The sequence below is a fragment of the Cervus canadensis genome, chromosome 2, assembly GCF_019320065.1.
Source record: "Cervus canadensis isolate Bull #8, Minnesota chromosome 2, ASM1932006v1, whole genome shotgun sequence".
Classification (NCBI taxonomy): domain Eukaryota; kingdom Metazoa; phylum Chordata; class Mammalia; order Artiodactyla; family Cervidae; genus Cervus; species Cervus canadensis.
Window position 1 is genome coordinate 10,112,113 of NC_057387.1, and position 14,501 is coordinate 10,126,613.

The 14,501-nt window shown below is 38.6% G+C and overlaps 1 protein-coding gene across 1 annotated transcript; it reads left to right on the forward strand.

Moving 5' to 3' along the window:
- Nucleotides 1-2,842: 2,842 nt before the first annotated feature.
- On the forward strand, nucleotides 2,843-13,961 carry AIM2 (absent in melanoma 2). Its single transcript, XM_043445650.1, is given in 6 exon segments — nucleotides 2,843-2,900; nucleotides 5,000-5,098; nucleotides 5,101-5,137; nucleotides 10,565-10,730; nucleotides 10,732-10,842; nucleotides 13,731-13,961. Coding segments are annotated over 6 exon segments (702 nt in total).
- The last annotated feature ends 540 nt before the right edge of the window (nucleotides 13,962-14,501 follow it).

The window sequence follows — 14,501 nt, forward strand, 5'->3', positions numbered from 1 at the left end:
ATCTTTCATCTTTTGTCGAAGTTTCCTTCTGTGTAACCAGAAATGTCTGCACATTTACTACTGTATAATGTTCTTCTCACAACCTCTCCTCACTTGAAGTAGAGCAGAGTAGATGGAACTATACTCAATATCTTGTAATAACCTGCAATGGAAAAGAATCTGAAATATATATATCTGAATCAATTTGCTGTACTTGAAACTAACAGGACATTGTAAATTAAATATATGTCAATAATAAAAACAAAAACAAAGAATGCCTGTTCTTCCCTCCCCTTCTTCCCCAAATAATTGAAAAAGAACATCTTGAGAAATGATACTTTAGAAATCAAGACTGGAAGTTGGCTTTTCATGCTGAAATATAATTTGGCCATTGACCTGGGGTACCCAAGCCAGATGGTACAGCTGCACTGTGGTGGTCTTGAGGGGCCAGGTTGTCATCCACGCGTCCATTCCCTTGTCTGTTCAGTAAATATCTCTTGAGTTCCTAATAGGTAATAGGAACTGTTTTAGGTTCTGGTGATAAAACAGGGAGTTAAAAACAAATCCAAGTTTTACAGAGATTTTATTCTAATGAGAGAGGTACATCTTTTTCTTGACCACAAATTAATGAATTAATAATCTGAGATAAGACTTCCAGCTGAAAGGAAGACATTCTTTGGAGAGCGCGTGTCAAGGAGGCCTAACAACAGCCAGGGGTGAGTGGGAGCTGTCAGCTGAGGCTTCTCTTGAGTTTGACTTTCGTGCTGAACTCTGAAAATGACCAGGAATGTAAAGTATCTTCAGTCAGAGGAAACGTAGTGTGAAAAAGGCCTGTGGCAGGAGTTTGACTTACTTAAGGGTTTGAAATACAACCGGGGTGGCTATGGTACAAGAATCTCCAAAGGGTGGTGTGACGCCTGGTAAGGCCTGTAGAACATGGTTAGGATACTTTATTTCCAGAAAAATCAGAAGTGGTAGAACAAAAGGTTTTGAACCATAGAGTGTTAATAGGGTTCATTTTGAACTGATCCTTCTAGATATCATTTGGCAAAAAATGAGTAGCCAATTTGACTTTGGGGAGAACAACTATTACCATAGGCCTGGAAGAGATAATAGTAACTTTGATTTGGAAATGTAGGAAAATATACTGAACTGAGAGAGATTTGAGAAGTATTAAGACTCGATGATAATTAGAAATGGAATGTTGGTGAGTAGGCTTTGTTAGGGAGTATGTTTTAGTTTTATCCAAATAAGTTAAGTTACCAGGTGAAATATACATATATATAAGTATATATATATACATATAATATACCTTATACATTGAATATATATATGTATATATATGTGTATATGTTTATATTGATTTTTATTGTAGTATATAAACAATAAAGAAGGTACACAGATTTAAGACTACAACTCAACAAATTATCAAAAAAGTAAATGTAACATGATATACTGTCTTGATTGGTAAATTTTATTAGCACCTCTGAAGTCCCTTTTTTGCCCCAAGACACACTTAAAGATTGCCATTATCTTGAATTCTAACAGCAGAGACTTATTGTACCTGTTTTTCAATATAAAAAGAATTTTACAGTTTAATCTATTTTGTGTCTTTTTTCAAATGACATTAGTAGCTTGTAGCAGTTGTTTGTTCATTTTAATTTCTGTACAACATTTCATGTCTTAGTTTTACACATATAATATATGAGAGAGTCTACTGTTGATTGTTATTTGGGGACATTATGAATACTGCTGCTATAATCACATGTTCATTACAAATATTATGAACATTATATACGTGTCTTTTCATTTATATGTATGCAAACATATGGGCTTCCCTGGTAGCTCAGTTGGTAAAGAATCTGTCTGCAATGCAAGAGGCCCCAGTTTGATTCCTGGCTTGGGACGATCTCCTGGAGAAGGGATAGGCTTCCTAGTCCAGTATTCTTGGGCTTCCGTGGTGGCTCAGATGGTAACAAATCTGATTGTAGTGTGGGAGACCTGGTCCAGTCCCTGGGTTGGGAAGATCTTCTGGAGAAGGGCATGGCAACCCACTCCAGTATTCTTGCCTGGAGATCCCCATGGACAGAGGAGCCTGGCGGGCTACAATCCTTGGGGCTATAAAGAGTTGGACTCGGCTGAGCGACTAAGCACAACACAGTATATGCAATCATAGAAATATATATATATAAAATACTGTATATGTGTGTCAATTTTTCACTTGACTGTATACCTGTGAATATAATTAATGAAAATAAGTTTGGTATATATTGAATTTTAGCAAACAGTGCCCCACTATTTTCCGAAGTGATGTAGCAGTTTGAAATTTCTACTTAGATCACAGTTTTTTAAAAATCTTATTATAAAATATTTGCCATTTTAAAGAGTATCTTAATATTAATTTCTCTGATAACTTTTGAGGTTGAGCACAATTTATATGGTTACTAGCCATTTGTATATCTTATTTGTCAAGTGACAATTCATTTTTTTGCCTACTTATCTTGTGGTGTGTCTACCTTTTAAATATGTGTGTATGAGAGCAATTTATATTCTGGACACCAGTACTTTATATATATATTTATATATATGTATATATATATATATATACACATATACACACACACATAAATATAAAATATTAAAAAGTGAACCCCTTAGATACACTACTATCTCAGTCAATACATGGAAATCCATCTGTGTTCTCATACTGTGGCTTGCTTTTCACACTCTTAATAGTCCCTTTTGGGGAACTGGATGAAGTGATGCTGTGGTATGTTGTAAACACAGCCATCACACCTTGCATCGCAGATGTTCATCAGGAGATGGAAATTCTGTTTCTTAACCTCTGAAACTGTGTGTAGGCATGCGATTTGCTTTAGCCAACGGGGCATTAGGAAACATGAAAGGCGTGAAAACCGCTTGTACATTGGAGCTTGCCTTGTCTTATTCCTGGGAACCCTTCTGTCCTCATGTGAACAAACCTTGCTTACCCCTTAGGTGGTGAGGCACCACAAGGGATGAGGCCCCGGTTATCACGGTCTTCTCAGTCTCTCAGCTGAGGTCCCATACAAGTGAGAGATGTCATGTGATCATCGAATTTCTCTGAGCCAGTCACGATTGGAGAAACTGCTTGGACAATCTACAGAACTATAAGAGATAATAAATGTTTGTCATTTTAAGCCATTAAGTATGGAGTGGTTTATTGTACAGCAAAAATTAACTAAGGCACTCCCAGCCTTTTGTGGTATTTTTCAGTTCAGTTCCATTGCTCAATCGTGTCTTGACTGCAATTCCATGGACTGCAGCATGCCAGGCTTCCCTATCCATCACCAACTCCCAGAGCTTGCTCAAACTCATGTCCATTGAGTTGGCGATGGCATCTAACCATCTCATTGTCTGTCGTCCCCTTCTCCTCCTGACTTCAATCTTTCCCAGCATCAGGGTCTTTTCCAATGAGTCAGTTCTTTGCATCAAAGTGGCTAAATTATTGGGGCTTCAGCTTCAACATCAGTCCTTCCAATGACTGCTATTATTATTATTATATATTTTACCTCTACATGTTATAATCACATACAATGTCATCAATATCATCATCATCAGTGTCACTGTCCTCATCATTGTTGTGATATTAAACTGTCAATACTCTTCATATTTACCCATATATTTGACTTTTTAAGTGTTCTTCATTATTTCATTAATTTCTTGCTTCTGTGTGATGTTTCTTTCTTATAGTCTGAATAATTCCCTTTGTTATATCCTACAGTAGGTTTCTGATTAATGCATTCTTGTAGATTTTATCAGAAATATTTATATCTGACTTCCATTTTTGAAAATACTTTATATTGCTTTCTTATTCTTTCAGTACTTCAAAGATGTCCTTATAATACCTTCTAGAACATAATTTCTATTGAAAAGTCAGCTATTGGGCTTATTACATTTCCTTTTGACGCAGTGTGTGCTTTTCTTCTTAGATCTTTTAAGATTTTTCTCTTTGTTTTTGTTTTCCATCAGTTTGTCTGTAATGTACTGAGTTGATGCTTTCTTTGTGTATTTTCTGCTTATGGTTTACTAAACTTCTGAAATCTATGCGTTGATTCCCTTTAAGCTGTTGGCAAACTCTCAGTCACCATCTCCTCAAATATTCTTCTGCTCTGTTCTCTTCCACCTTGGAATTCCACAAACAGGACATGTTGAACACTTTCTACATATTTCTTTATGCTCTCTTCTGCTTTTTCATTCTATTTTGTTTCTTTGTTTGATTCTGTTTTTGTGATTTCCATTGACCAGTTTTCTAGATAATCAATCGTCATCTGCTGTATTCAGCCTTCTCTTCAATCCTTCCAATGTGTTGTTAAAAGCAGATATTGTATTTTCATCTTTATAAGATACACTGGCTGTATGTACATACATCTTTATAACATACATTACCATCTTTCATAGGTGGTAATTATTTGTTGAAATGATCTATTGACATTTTCATCAGTATTATGTGCATCATTTCCTTTCTTTAGCATGATAATCTTAGTTATTTTAAAACCCATATCTAATTCCCTAATCTTATCATAGGTGGTTTTGCTTATATTGCCTTCATTTTTCTTGATTATGACTCTTTAGGTTCTTGGTTCATCATTTTTTTTTTTTCTTTCTTGATGTTTTCTCATGCTCTTGAGTATTATTCTTCTAAGTAAAATTTTCTAATTTTTGTATTTATTTTCTGTGCCAGGATTTGTTCCTAATAAGTAAGCCCATCATTGTCAGAGGCAGAACAAGTTCGTGTGTCATTATATTCCTATACCTCTATATCTGAAGGATTTACCTACTGCTAAAATATGCTGATGCAGTTGCAGGATGTCTGTGTGTGTGTGTGTGTGTGTGTGTGTGTGTGTGTGTATAATCCCAGGGCAGGTTTTGACTCAAGATAATTTTACTTTATTCCTGAGGGGAAATAATATTTACATTTTCCTCAGATGTCTATGTTCAATCTCTTTGGGTTAATACGTCTTTGTTTACTTTTAACTAGTTGATAAGAAATACAAACAGAAAAAAGGAACAAAGCTAACGAAAGAGAGAAGTCAAGCTGAAGTGATGCCTGATGCTTCTGCAATTCCCAGAAACGATGTCATGAACAGGCCCCACCAGAAGTCTCTCCTCACATTAGGTGTGATGGGCAAGCGGAGGAGCCTCAGTCCTTGTCAGAGAATCCACCAGTCACTGTCCTTGTCACGTCCCACACTGGAGTCCTCCGTTCTCTGTCACACAACATGCAAGTAAAGACAGCAAGGCTATAATATGAATGGTACACCTGGGTAACAAAAAGAGAAATTGCTTCAGATTCATTGGATTAAACATCTATTGAGCTCCTAATCTCTGCCAGGCTCTGGGCATCTTAACACATTGTTACAGGGTAGATTCCATAAAAAGAAAACTCTGAGATAGTGGTTTTCAGGCAATCCCTGTGAGAGTGTTCTCAGGATTAGAACTTGTGAAGGAATGATGTAGGAGAAGAGCAAGAATTTCAGTTCCATTGCGTCGTGACGATGCCAGCCACTCCACAGGGAGCTCAGGACTGGGAGTGCCTTTCAGAGCTGTCATGATTTAGGTGCAGAAAGGAAGATCTTTAGGCACCTGTGCTAAGATGAGGTAGCCCTCCTCAGGCAAGAGTGATGACTGGAGAGGGTCTTGGTTTCTGGAATGATATCTTTTCTATAGAGGAGCAGGCTTCCCAGGCTCAATAGTATAGTATTTCTTTCAGTTTACAAGGAGATAAGATTCACATGCACGTGGTACCTTCCAGTCATCAGCAATGAAAATACACATTATCCAACTAGGCGTAAGTGATATCAAAGAGAAATCTTTGAGTAGACATGAGTGAATCTAACTGGCCACCTGATGTGAAGAACTGACTCATTGGAAAAGACCTTGATGCTGGGAAAGATAGAAGGTAGGAGGAGAAGGGGATGACAGAGAATGGGATGGTTGGATAGCAACACTGACTTGATGAATATGAGTTTAAGCGAGCTCCGGGAATTGGTGATGGACAGGGAAGCCTGGCATGCTGCAGCCCATGAGGTCGCAAAGATTTGGACCAACTGAGTGACCGAACTGACTGAGTGAATCTAACATTTTCCTGAATTGGTTCAAAATAGTCTGTGTCCCTGTCCATCAGTGTCCTCTAGTGAGTAGATACGTCCTGCACTCCAGGTCCTGTTAGAGATCCCATTCAGAAGCGCCTACAGTTGTCCTTGTATGCATCATTTTTTCCCTCTATTTTCCTTTGACTCTAGACAGCAAATTCCTTTTCAAAAGCAGCATTTGCTTCTAAAACAACCCGCCTCCTCATATCTTATCTAAGTTAATTTGGAAAAGAACAAAGAAAAAATTAGTATTAATCTTATCACCTAGAGAAAACCTACTTGATATTGGTAACTATCTAATGTGTTTGTATGTGTGACTTATTTACCCAATAAGAAAAACATTGTATATTCTGTTTGGGGCCTTTACCTTTTTTGAGTCAGTTATAACAGTTTACCTCACTATTCCTCTGAGGCAGTTTTAGTATTTATATAGTGTTTTATTGTTTGACTAGAATATATTTTACTTAATTAAATCCCTATCCATCTGAATGCAGAGTTCCAAAGAATAGCAAGGAGAGATAAGAAAGCCTTCTTAAATAAACAATGCAAAGAAATATCGGAAAACAATAGAATGGGAAACTAGAGATTTCGTCAAGAAAATTAGAGATAGCAAGGGAATATTTCAGTCAAAGATGGGCAAAATAAAGGACAGAGACAGTATGGACCGAACAGAAGCAGAAGGCATTAAGAAGAGTGGCAAGAATATACAGAAGAACTGTAAGGGAAAAAAATGGTGTTAATGATCCAGATAACCACAATGGTGTGATCACTCACCTAGAGCCAGACATCCTGGAGTGTGAAGTCAAGGGGGCCTTAGGAAGCATTACTACAAACAAAGCTAGTAGAGGTGATGGAATTCCAGTTGAGCCATTTCAAGTCCTAAAATATGATGCTATTAAAGCGCTGCACTCAGTATGGCAGGAAATTTAGAAAACTCAACAGTAGGAGCAGGACTGGAAAAGGTCATTTTTCATTTCAATCCAAAAGAAGGGCAATATCAAAGAATGTTCAAAGTACCACATAATTGCACTCATTTCACAAGCCAGCAAGGTAATGCTCAAAATCTTTGAAGCTAGGCTACAACAGTACATGAATTGAGAGCTTCCAGATGTATAAGCTAGATTTAGAAAAGGCAGAGGAACCAAGAAATCAAATTGCCAACATTGTTTGGATCATAGAAGAAGCAAGAGAATTCCAGAAAAGAACATGCTTCACTGACTACGCTAAAGCCTTTGACTGTGTGGATCACAGCAAACTGGGAAATTCTGAAAGAGATAGGAATACCAGACTACCTTACCAGCTTTCTGGGAAACCTATATGAAAATCAAGAAGCAACAGTTAGAATCAGGCAAAAACAATGGACTGATTCAAAATTGGGAAGGACAACATCAAGGCTATATATTGTCACTCTATTATTTAACTTATATGCAGAATAAATCATTTGACATTCTGGGCTACATGACTCACAGCTGGAATCAAGATTTCTGGGAGAAACATCAATAACCTCAGATATGCAGATGATACCAGCCTAATGGCAGAAAGTGAGGAGGAACTAAACAGCTTCTTGAAAGTGAAAGAGAAGCATGAAAAAGCTGGCTTAAAAACTCAGCACTCAAAAAACTAAAATCATGGCGTCCGGTCCCATCACTTCATGCCAAATAGATGGGGAAACAATGGAAACAGTGACAGATTTTATTTTCTTCAGCTCCAAAATTACTACGGACAGTGACTGCAGCCATGCAGTTAAAAGATGCTTGCTCCTTGGAAAAAAGGCTATGATAAACCTAGACAGCATATTAAAAAGCAGAGACATCACTTTGCCAACAAAGGTCCATATAGTCAAAGCTATGGTTTTTCCAGTAGTCATATATGGATGTGAAAGTTGGACAATAAAGAAGGCTTAGTGTTGAAAAATTGATGCTTTTGAACTGTGGTGTTGGAGAAGACTCTTGAGACTCCCTTGGACAGAGAGGAGATCCAATCAGTCTATCCTAAAGGAAATCAGTCCTGAATATTCATTGGAAGGACTGATGCTAAAGCTGAAGCTCCAATACTTTGCGCACATGATGTGAAGAACTGACTCATTGGAAAAGACCCTGATGTAGGGAAAGATTGAGGGCAGGAGAAGGGAATGACTGAGGATGAGACTGTTGGATGGCATCATCGATTCACTCAATGAACATGAGTTTGAGTGAACTGCAGGAGATAGTGAAGGACAGGGAAGCCTGGTATGCTGCAGTCCATGGGGGTCACAAACAGTCAGACACGACTGAGCGACTAAACAACAACAAGAAATTATTTCAATTTTTGTAATTATAAATAACAAGATGTAATACTTTTCTATACACCTCAGTGGGTAGCTTGTTATTTCTAAGGGTAAATTTATAAACATACATTGATTCTTCTTTTTAATTCTCCCTATAACTCACTTGTAGAATCTCTGATTTAGGTCATCCCCTTTACTCATATTTAGCTTAATCTCTCATTTTATCAAGCAGAGGAACATTTCTAAAATTTGGGAAGGTTGTGCAGATAATTGAGCTCCCTCACTTATCTACCATTCAGTTTAGTTCAATTGCTCAGTTGTGTATGACTCTTTGTGACCCCATGGACTGCAGCACGCCAGGCTTGCCTGTCTAACACCAACTCCCGGAGCTTGCTTGAACTCATGTCCATTGAGTCAGCAATGCCATCTAATTATCTCATCCTCTGTTGTCCCCTTTTCCTCCTGCTTTCAATCTTCTTCGCATTAGGTGGCCGAAGTATTGGAGTTTCAACTTCAACATCAGTCCTTCCAATGAACACACAGAACTGATTTCCTTTGTTGTCCCAGGGAATCTCAAGAGACTTTTGCAACACCAACTTGATTTCAGCTTATGCTTCATTCAGTCCAGCATTTCACATGATGTATTCTGCATATAAGTTAAATAAGTAAGGTGACAATATACAGCCTTGACATACTCCTTCCCAATTTGAAACCTGTCCATTGTTCCATGTCCAGTTCTAACTGTTGCTTCTTGACCTGCATACAGATTTCTCAGAAGGCAGAAATTGGTCTGGTATTCCCATATCTTTAAGAATTTCCCACAGTTTATTGTGATCCACACAGTCAAAGGCTTTGGCATAGTCAATGAAACAGAAGATGTTTTTCTGGAAACCTCTTGCTTTTTCAATGATAGAAGAAGATGTTTTTCTGGAACTCTTTTGCTTTTTTGGTAATCCAAAGGATTTTGGCAATTTGACCTCTGGTTCCTCTGCCTTTTCTAAATCCAGCTTGAACATCTGGAAGTTCTTGGTTCATGTACTGTTGAAGCCTAGCTTGGAGAATTTTGAGCATTACTTTGCTCGTGTGTGAGATGAGTGCAATCATGTAGTAGTTTGAACACTCTTTGGCATTGCCTTTTTGGGGGATTGGAATGAAAACTGACCTTTTCCAGTCCTGTTGCCACTGCTGAGTTTTCCAAATTTGCTGGCATTTGCGTGCAGCTCTTTAACAGCACCATCTTTTAGGATTTGAAATGGCTCAGCTGGAATTCCATCACCTCCATTAGCTTTGCTCATAGTGATGCTTCCTGAGGCCCACTTGACTTTGCACTCCAGGATGTCTGGCTCTAGATGAATGATCACACCATCGTGATTATCTGGGTCAATAAGATCTTCTTGGTATAGTTCTTCTGTGTATTCCTGCCACCTCTTCTTAATATCTTCTACTTCTGTTAGGTCCATCCCATTTCTGTCCTTTATTTTGCCCATCTTCAAATGAAATGTTCCCTTGTTATCTCAATTTTTCTTTAAGAGATCTCTAGTCATTCCCATTCTATTGTTTCTTATATTTCTTTGATTGATCACTTAGGATGGCTTTTTATCTCTCCTTGCTACTCTTGGAACTCTGAGTTCACACAGGTATATCTCTCCTTTTCTCCTTTGCCTTTTGCTTGTCTACCGGAGTAAAATGAATATTAAGGACAATATTTGGTGGAGGATTGAGAACATCTTGTGCTCTAATGGAGTCAGAAGAAGAAGAAGATTGGATGAGAGTCACCATTTTGCCTTAATTTGCAATGTCTCAGAGGTCTGATGTGTTCTTTAAATATAGTAGAAAAACAAGGATACAGATCAGGGAGTCTGCCTCCAAAGGGGATTATACTATGTCTTCTGAATGCAGGACATGAAATCTTCCCTAAACAGGCTCTTGTCAGTCTAGATCTCATATCTCTTTCTATCTCCTCTATGTCTCTTCCTTTGACTCCACATATCTCTGGATGGCTTCCTGAGGTTTATCATAAAGAGTGAAGGAAAGTCTCCTTAATTGTATCTTCTTTACTCAATCTAGTATCTTTCTGCTGTCGCCTTAAACTTTAGCAGAAACAGATGGTGGTCCATCAAGAATTCATCAGGCAGGAGTGCTTCAGTAGGGCCCTGTGAGAGTCAAGGTACTGGAAGCAATGAAGGCCCAAGAAAGGGAAGCAGGAGATGTGTCACGCTGCAGTGTCTCCTGAGAGTGAATTCTTTTCTGTAAAAGTTTTCAATAAGAAGCTCAAGGGTAAATTCACTCCAAGCAAAATAATTATGATATCAAAATATTATTGGCACAGTTGTTTCCTGGAAGTGATGCTGAATTTCCCTGGTGTGTGACATTGAATTTGACCAGATCAGTGTCTCAAAGCATATTATCAGAAAAGATGGTGAACTTCAATTTCAGCCCCATGGAACAACTTGTGAATGGGCTGTTTGTGGTCTAGGCAGTTTTCTTTTCTAAAATTGATTAGTAAGTATAACTTATTCTCAGCTATGAGCTTGGAGAGATTTTAGAAATGATTCATTTAAAATATTTTTAAGTAGAAAAAGTAAACAAATGAACCCCCGAAACTAAAAGAGATGTAGAGTAAATGTACTAAAACTGAAATACATTAAAAGTGTGTTTATTTTCAAGAAGATGTCATAATCTTGTTTCAAATTTCCTTTCTTCTTGTAGCTCCTGAAAAAGCACTTGCCTGAGTGCTAATTCTCTTCAGTCGTGTCTGACTCTGTGACCCTATGGACTGTAGCCCACCAGGCTCCTCCGTCCATGGGATTCTCCAGGCAAGAATATTGGAGTGGGTTGCCATGCCCTGCTCCAGGTGGTCTTCCCAACCCAGGGATCGAACCCATGCCTCTTATGTCTCCTGCATTGGCAGGTGGGTTCTTCACGACTAGCACCACCTGGGAAGCTCCCCAAAAGTACTTCATCCATAAATAATGTTTGCCTTCTAGGTAATTTCATATTTATATGTATGGTTTGTATTCTAAATGAGTATTGTTATAAATACAGAATTGCTATAGTTGGTGATAAACTGACTTGAAAGTAAGGCTAGATTAAGGAGTATGAATAGAAGAAGAAAACAGATGACAGAGTTAGTATGAGGAGACTTATTAGAAGTGAGAAATAACAATGTATTTTGACTCTGAGCCTCAGGGAACTAGCCTTGTGTGACTGCTTCTGGCTGAGGCTAACACCAAATGCCCCAGAGAGAGAACCTGCTGACTCTGCTCCCAGGAGCTTAAGGCTAAGCATTACTGCCTTAGGTTTAGTGAAGAGGAACTGATAGTGAGAATCTGTCCTCCTGAAAAATTCAAGCTAAAATTAATCTTGGATAAGAAGACCATGGTCTTTATCCTTGCTTTGAGCTTTCGATTTGGCCAACCATACACCTTTGTATTTATTGAACTCATTACATTAAGCTTAAAATCCCATCAGTCTTCTAGGTAACTGATCAGCACTCTGCTCACTTTTTACTTGGACTTGACTGTGAATGATTTCTTGTCCTTTATTCCTGTAAGGGAAGAGAAATTTTCTCTTCTTTCTTTCTAGATTTTTTTTGGTTGCTCTAATAATTCACTTGACATAAAAGGTTAACAAGGGAAAAAAAAGTGTAATTCTGTATATATGGAAGACCCTAAAAAACAGACTCAAAGACAGCTAGGCAATTGAAGCTTATACGCCATCCTGAGCTAAGGAGAAGAGGGTAGGGATCTGGGGCTTCAAAGGGGAGGAAGACAATTCATAGGAAGAAGACAAGAGCAGATGTTTAGGAAACAGATGTTTGACTTGCCATGCAGATAAACTTTTCTGGAAAGGGTGGGATGATTTGAGAGAATAGCATTGAAACATGCAAATTACCATATGTAAAATAGAAAACAAGCAAGAGTTTGATGTATGACACAGGGAACCAAAAGCCGGGGCTCTGTGACAACCTGGAAGGATGGGGTGGGGAGGGAGCTGGGGGTGGGGTGTGGTGGTCCAGGGGGAAGGAGATGCATGTATACCTGTGACCTATTCATGTTGATGTATGACAAAAACCATCACAGTATTGTAATTATCCTCCAATTAAAATAAATAAATTTAAAAAGGTAAACCTTTCTGATATAAATGTTTATATTTGGTAATAGCTCACTTTCTGGTACAGGTCACCTATCTAAATATTTTTTTTGGTACTTTAAGGAGAGGTAGAAGAGCTTTTTGTGAGTCTGCTGAGTCTCAATAGCCTTTAGTTCAAAATCCACAGGTCAAAGTGGAATATTTGGGGGTGACTTATTCTGCTTCCCATCACTCCTAACACTTTATTTAGACTTTTTATGATTTTGTCTCATTTGCTCATGTCTGTCCTGGATTTGTTGCTTTAAGTGGTTGTTCTCCAACTCTGGGATATATTTCCCCTACTTATTCTGACTACTGGCCCCACTAATTACTGTTTCGCAGGGCCAACCTGCCCTCCTAAGGGAAGGGAGTTTGGGACTGGAAAGATGCATAAAAGAGGCAATAGGATTTAAGTAAAAACTGTCTTCTCTATCTGAATTTACTAACATCTATTAACAGTGTCAGACTTTACTTTTTTGGGCTCCAAAATCACTGCAGATGGTGATTGCAGCCATGAAATTAAAAGATGCTTACTCCTTGGAAGGAAAGTTATGACCAACCTAGACAGCATATTAAAAAGCAGAGACATTACTTTGCCAACAAAGGTCCATCTAGTCAAGGCAATGGTTTTTCCAGTGGTCATGTATGGATGTGAGAGTTGAACTGTGAAGAAAGCTAAGCACCGAAGAATTGATGCTTTTGAAGTGTGGTGTTGGAGAAGACTCTTGAGAGTCCCTTGGACTGTAAGGAGATCCAACCAGTCCACTCTAAAGATCAGTCCTGGTGTTCATTGGAAGGACTGATGCTGAAGCTGAAACTCCAATACTTTGGCCATCTCATGCGAAGAGTTGACTCATTGGAAAAGACCCTGATGCTGGGAGGGATTGGAGGCAGGAGGAGAAGGGGATGACAGAGGATGAGATGGCTGGATGGCATCACTGACTCGATGGCATGAGTTTGGGTGGACCCCAGGAGTAGGTGATGGACAGGGAGGCCTGGCGTGCTGTGATTCATGGGGTCGCAAAGAGTCGGACACGACTGAGCAACTGAACTGAACTGAACTGATTAACTATATATCTACCAGTTTCAAGCCTGTAATTTTTTTTTTTTTTTTTGCCTTATATCAATTTCTGGAGGCTGTTGCTGACTTCTGATGTCTGATTGATGTGGCATTCCTTAATCAGATTACCAAAAGTTTGGTGTTGGTTTTATCTTTGCAGAAAGCAGAACAGAAGAATCATATATTATGTGACCTAAATGCCAGCACAGGAAGGATAGAAGCATTGATGCTTGGAAAAGAGAAGAAAATACAGTGCAAGGAAGGGAATAAACTTCAACTTATATTCTTAGAGCTATCAAAGACTGGAGAAAAACTACACCTGAAATCTAGAGTTCATAGTTTCATTAAGGTGGCAACTTCATCAAGGAAAATCAACTCTCCAAAGGGGTGATGTTTTGTGTTTGTTTTCAGCAAAATGGACAGGTGCTATTGAACAGAATGTGGAAGACCCTGATATTTAGTATGCCTACAGCTCACAGAGCTTAGGAGCTTCCTTGTTGGAAAATACACAGCCCAGACACACAGTTAAGAGGACATGGGCTTCATAAGGTTGAGACACATGCTGTGGTACCCATATAGCCCTACCAACAGTTCACTGGTAACACTGTAAGTCTAATGTAGATCGTCTCCTCAAAGTTGGACAAATTCTTCTGAAAGACATTTTTACAAGTAGACACAGACCGGCTGTATCTTGAGGACATGATATATTTAGGACATTTCTCAGAGTCAATCTGGCCATCTTGCATCCTGAATAGTCCAGGAAAATTGAGTCAGGATGAATCTGGAGGGCCAGAATCACTGATGACTGACATCCTTGTTTACTGATATGGCAGGAAATACTTCGTTTCTCAATACCTTTAAAACATGAAAATGCAAGCCATAGATTGAGGCATAATATTTGCTAGCCACATAGCTAGTAAAGATTCTGTAC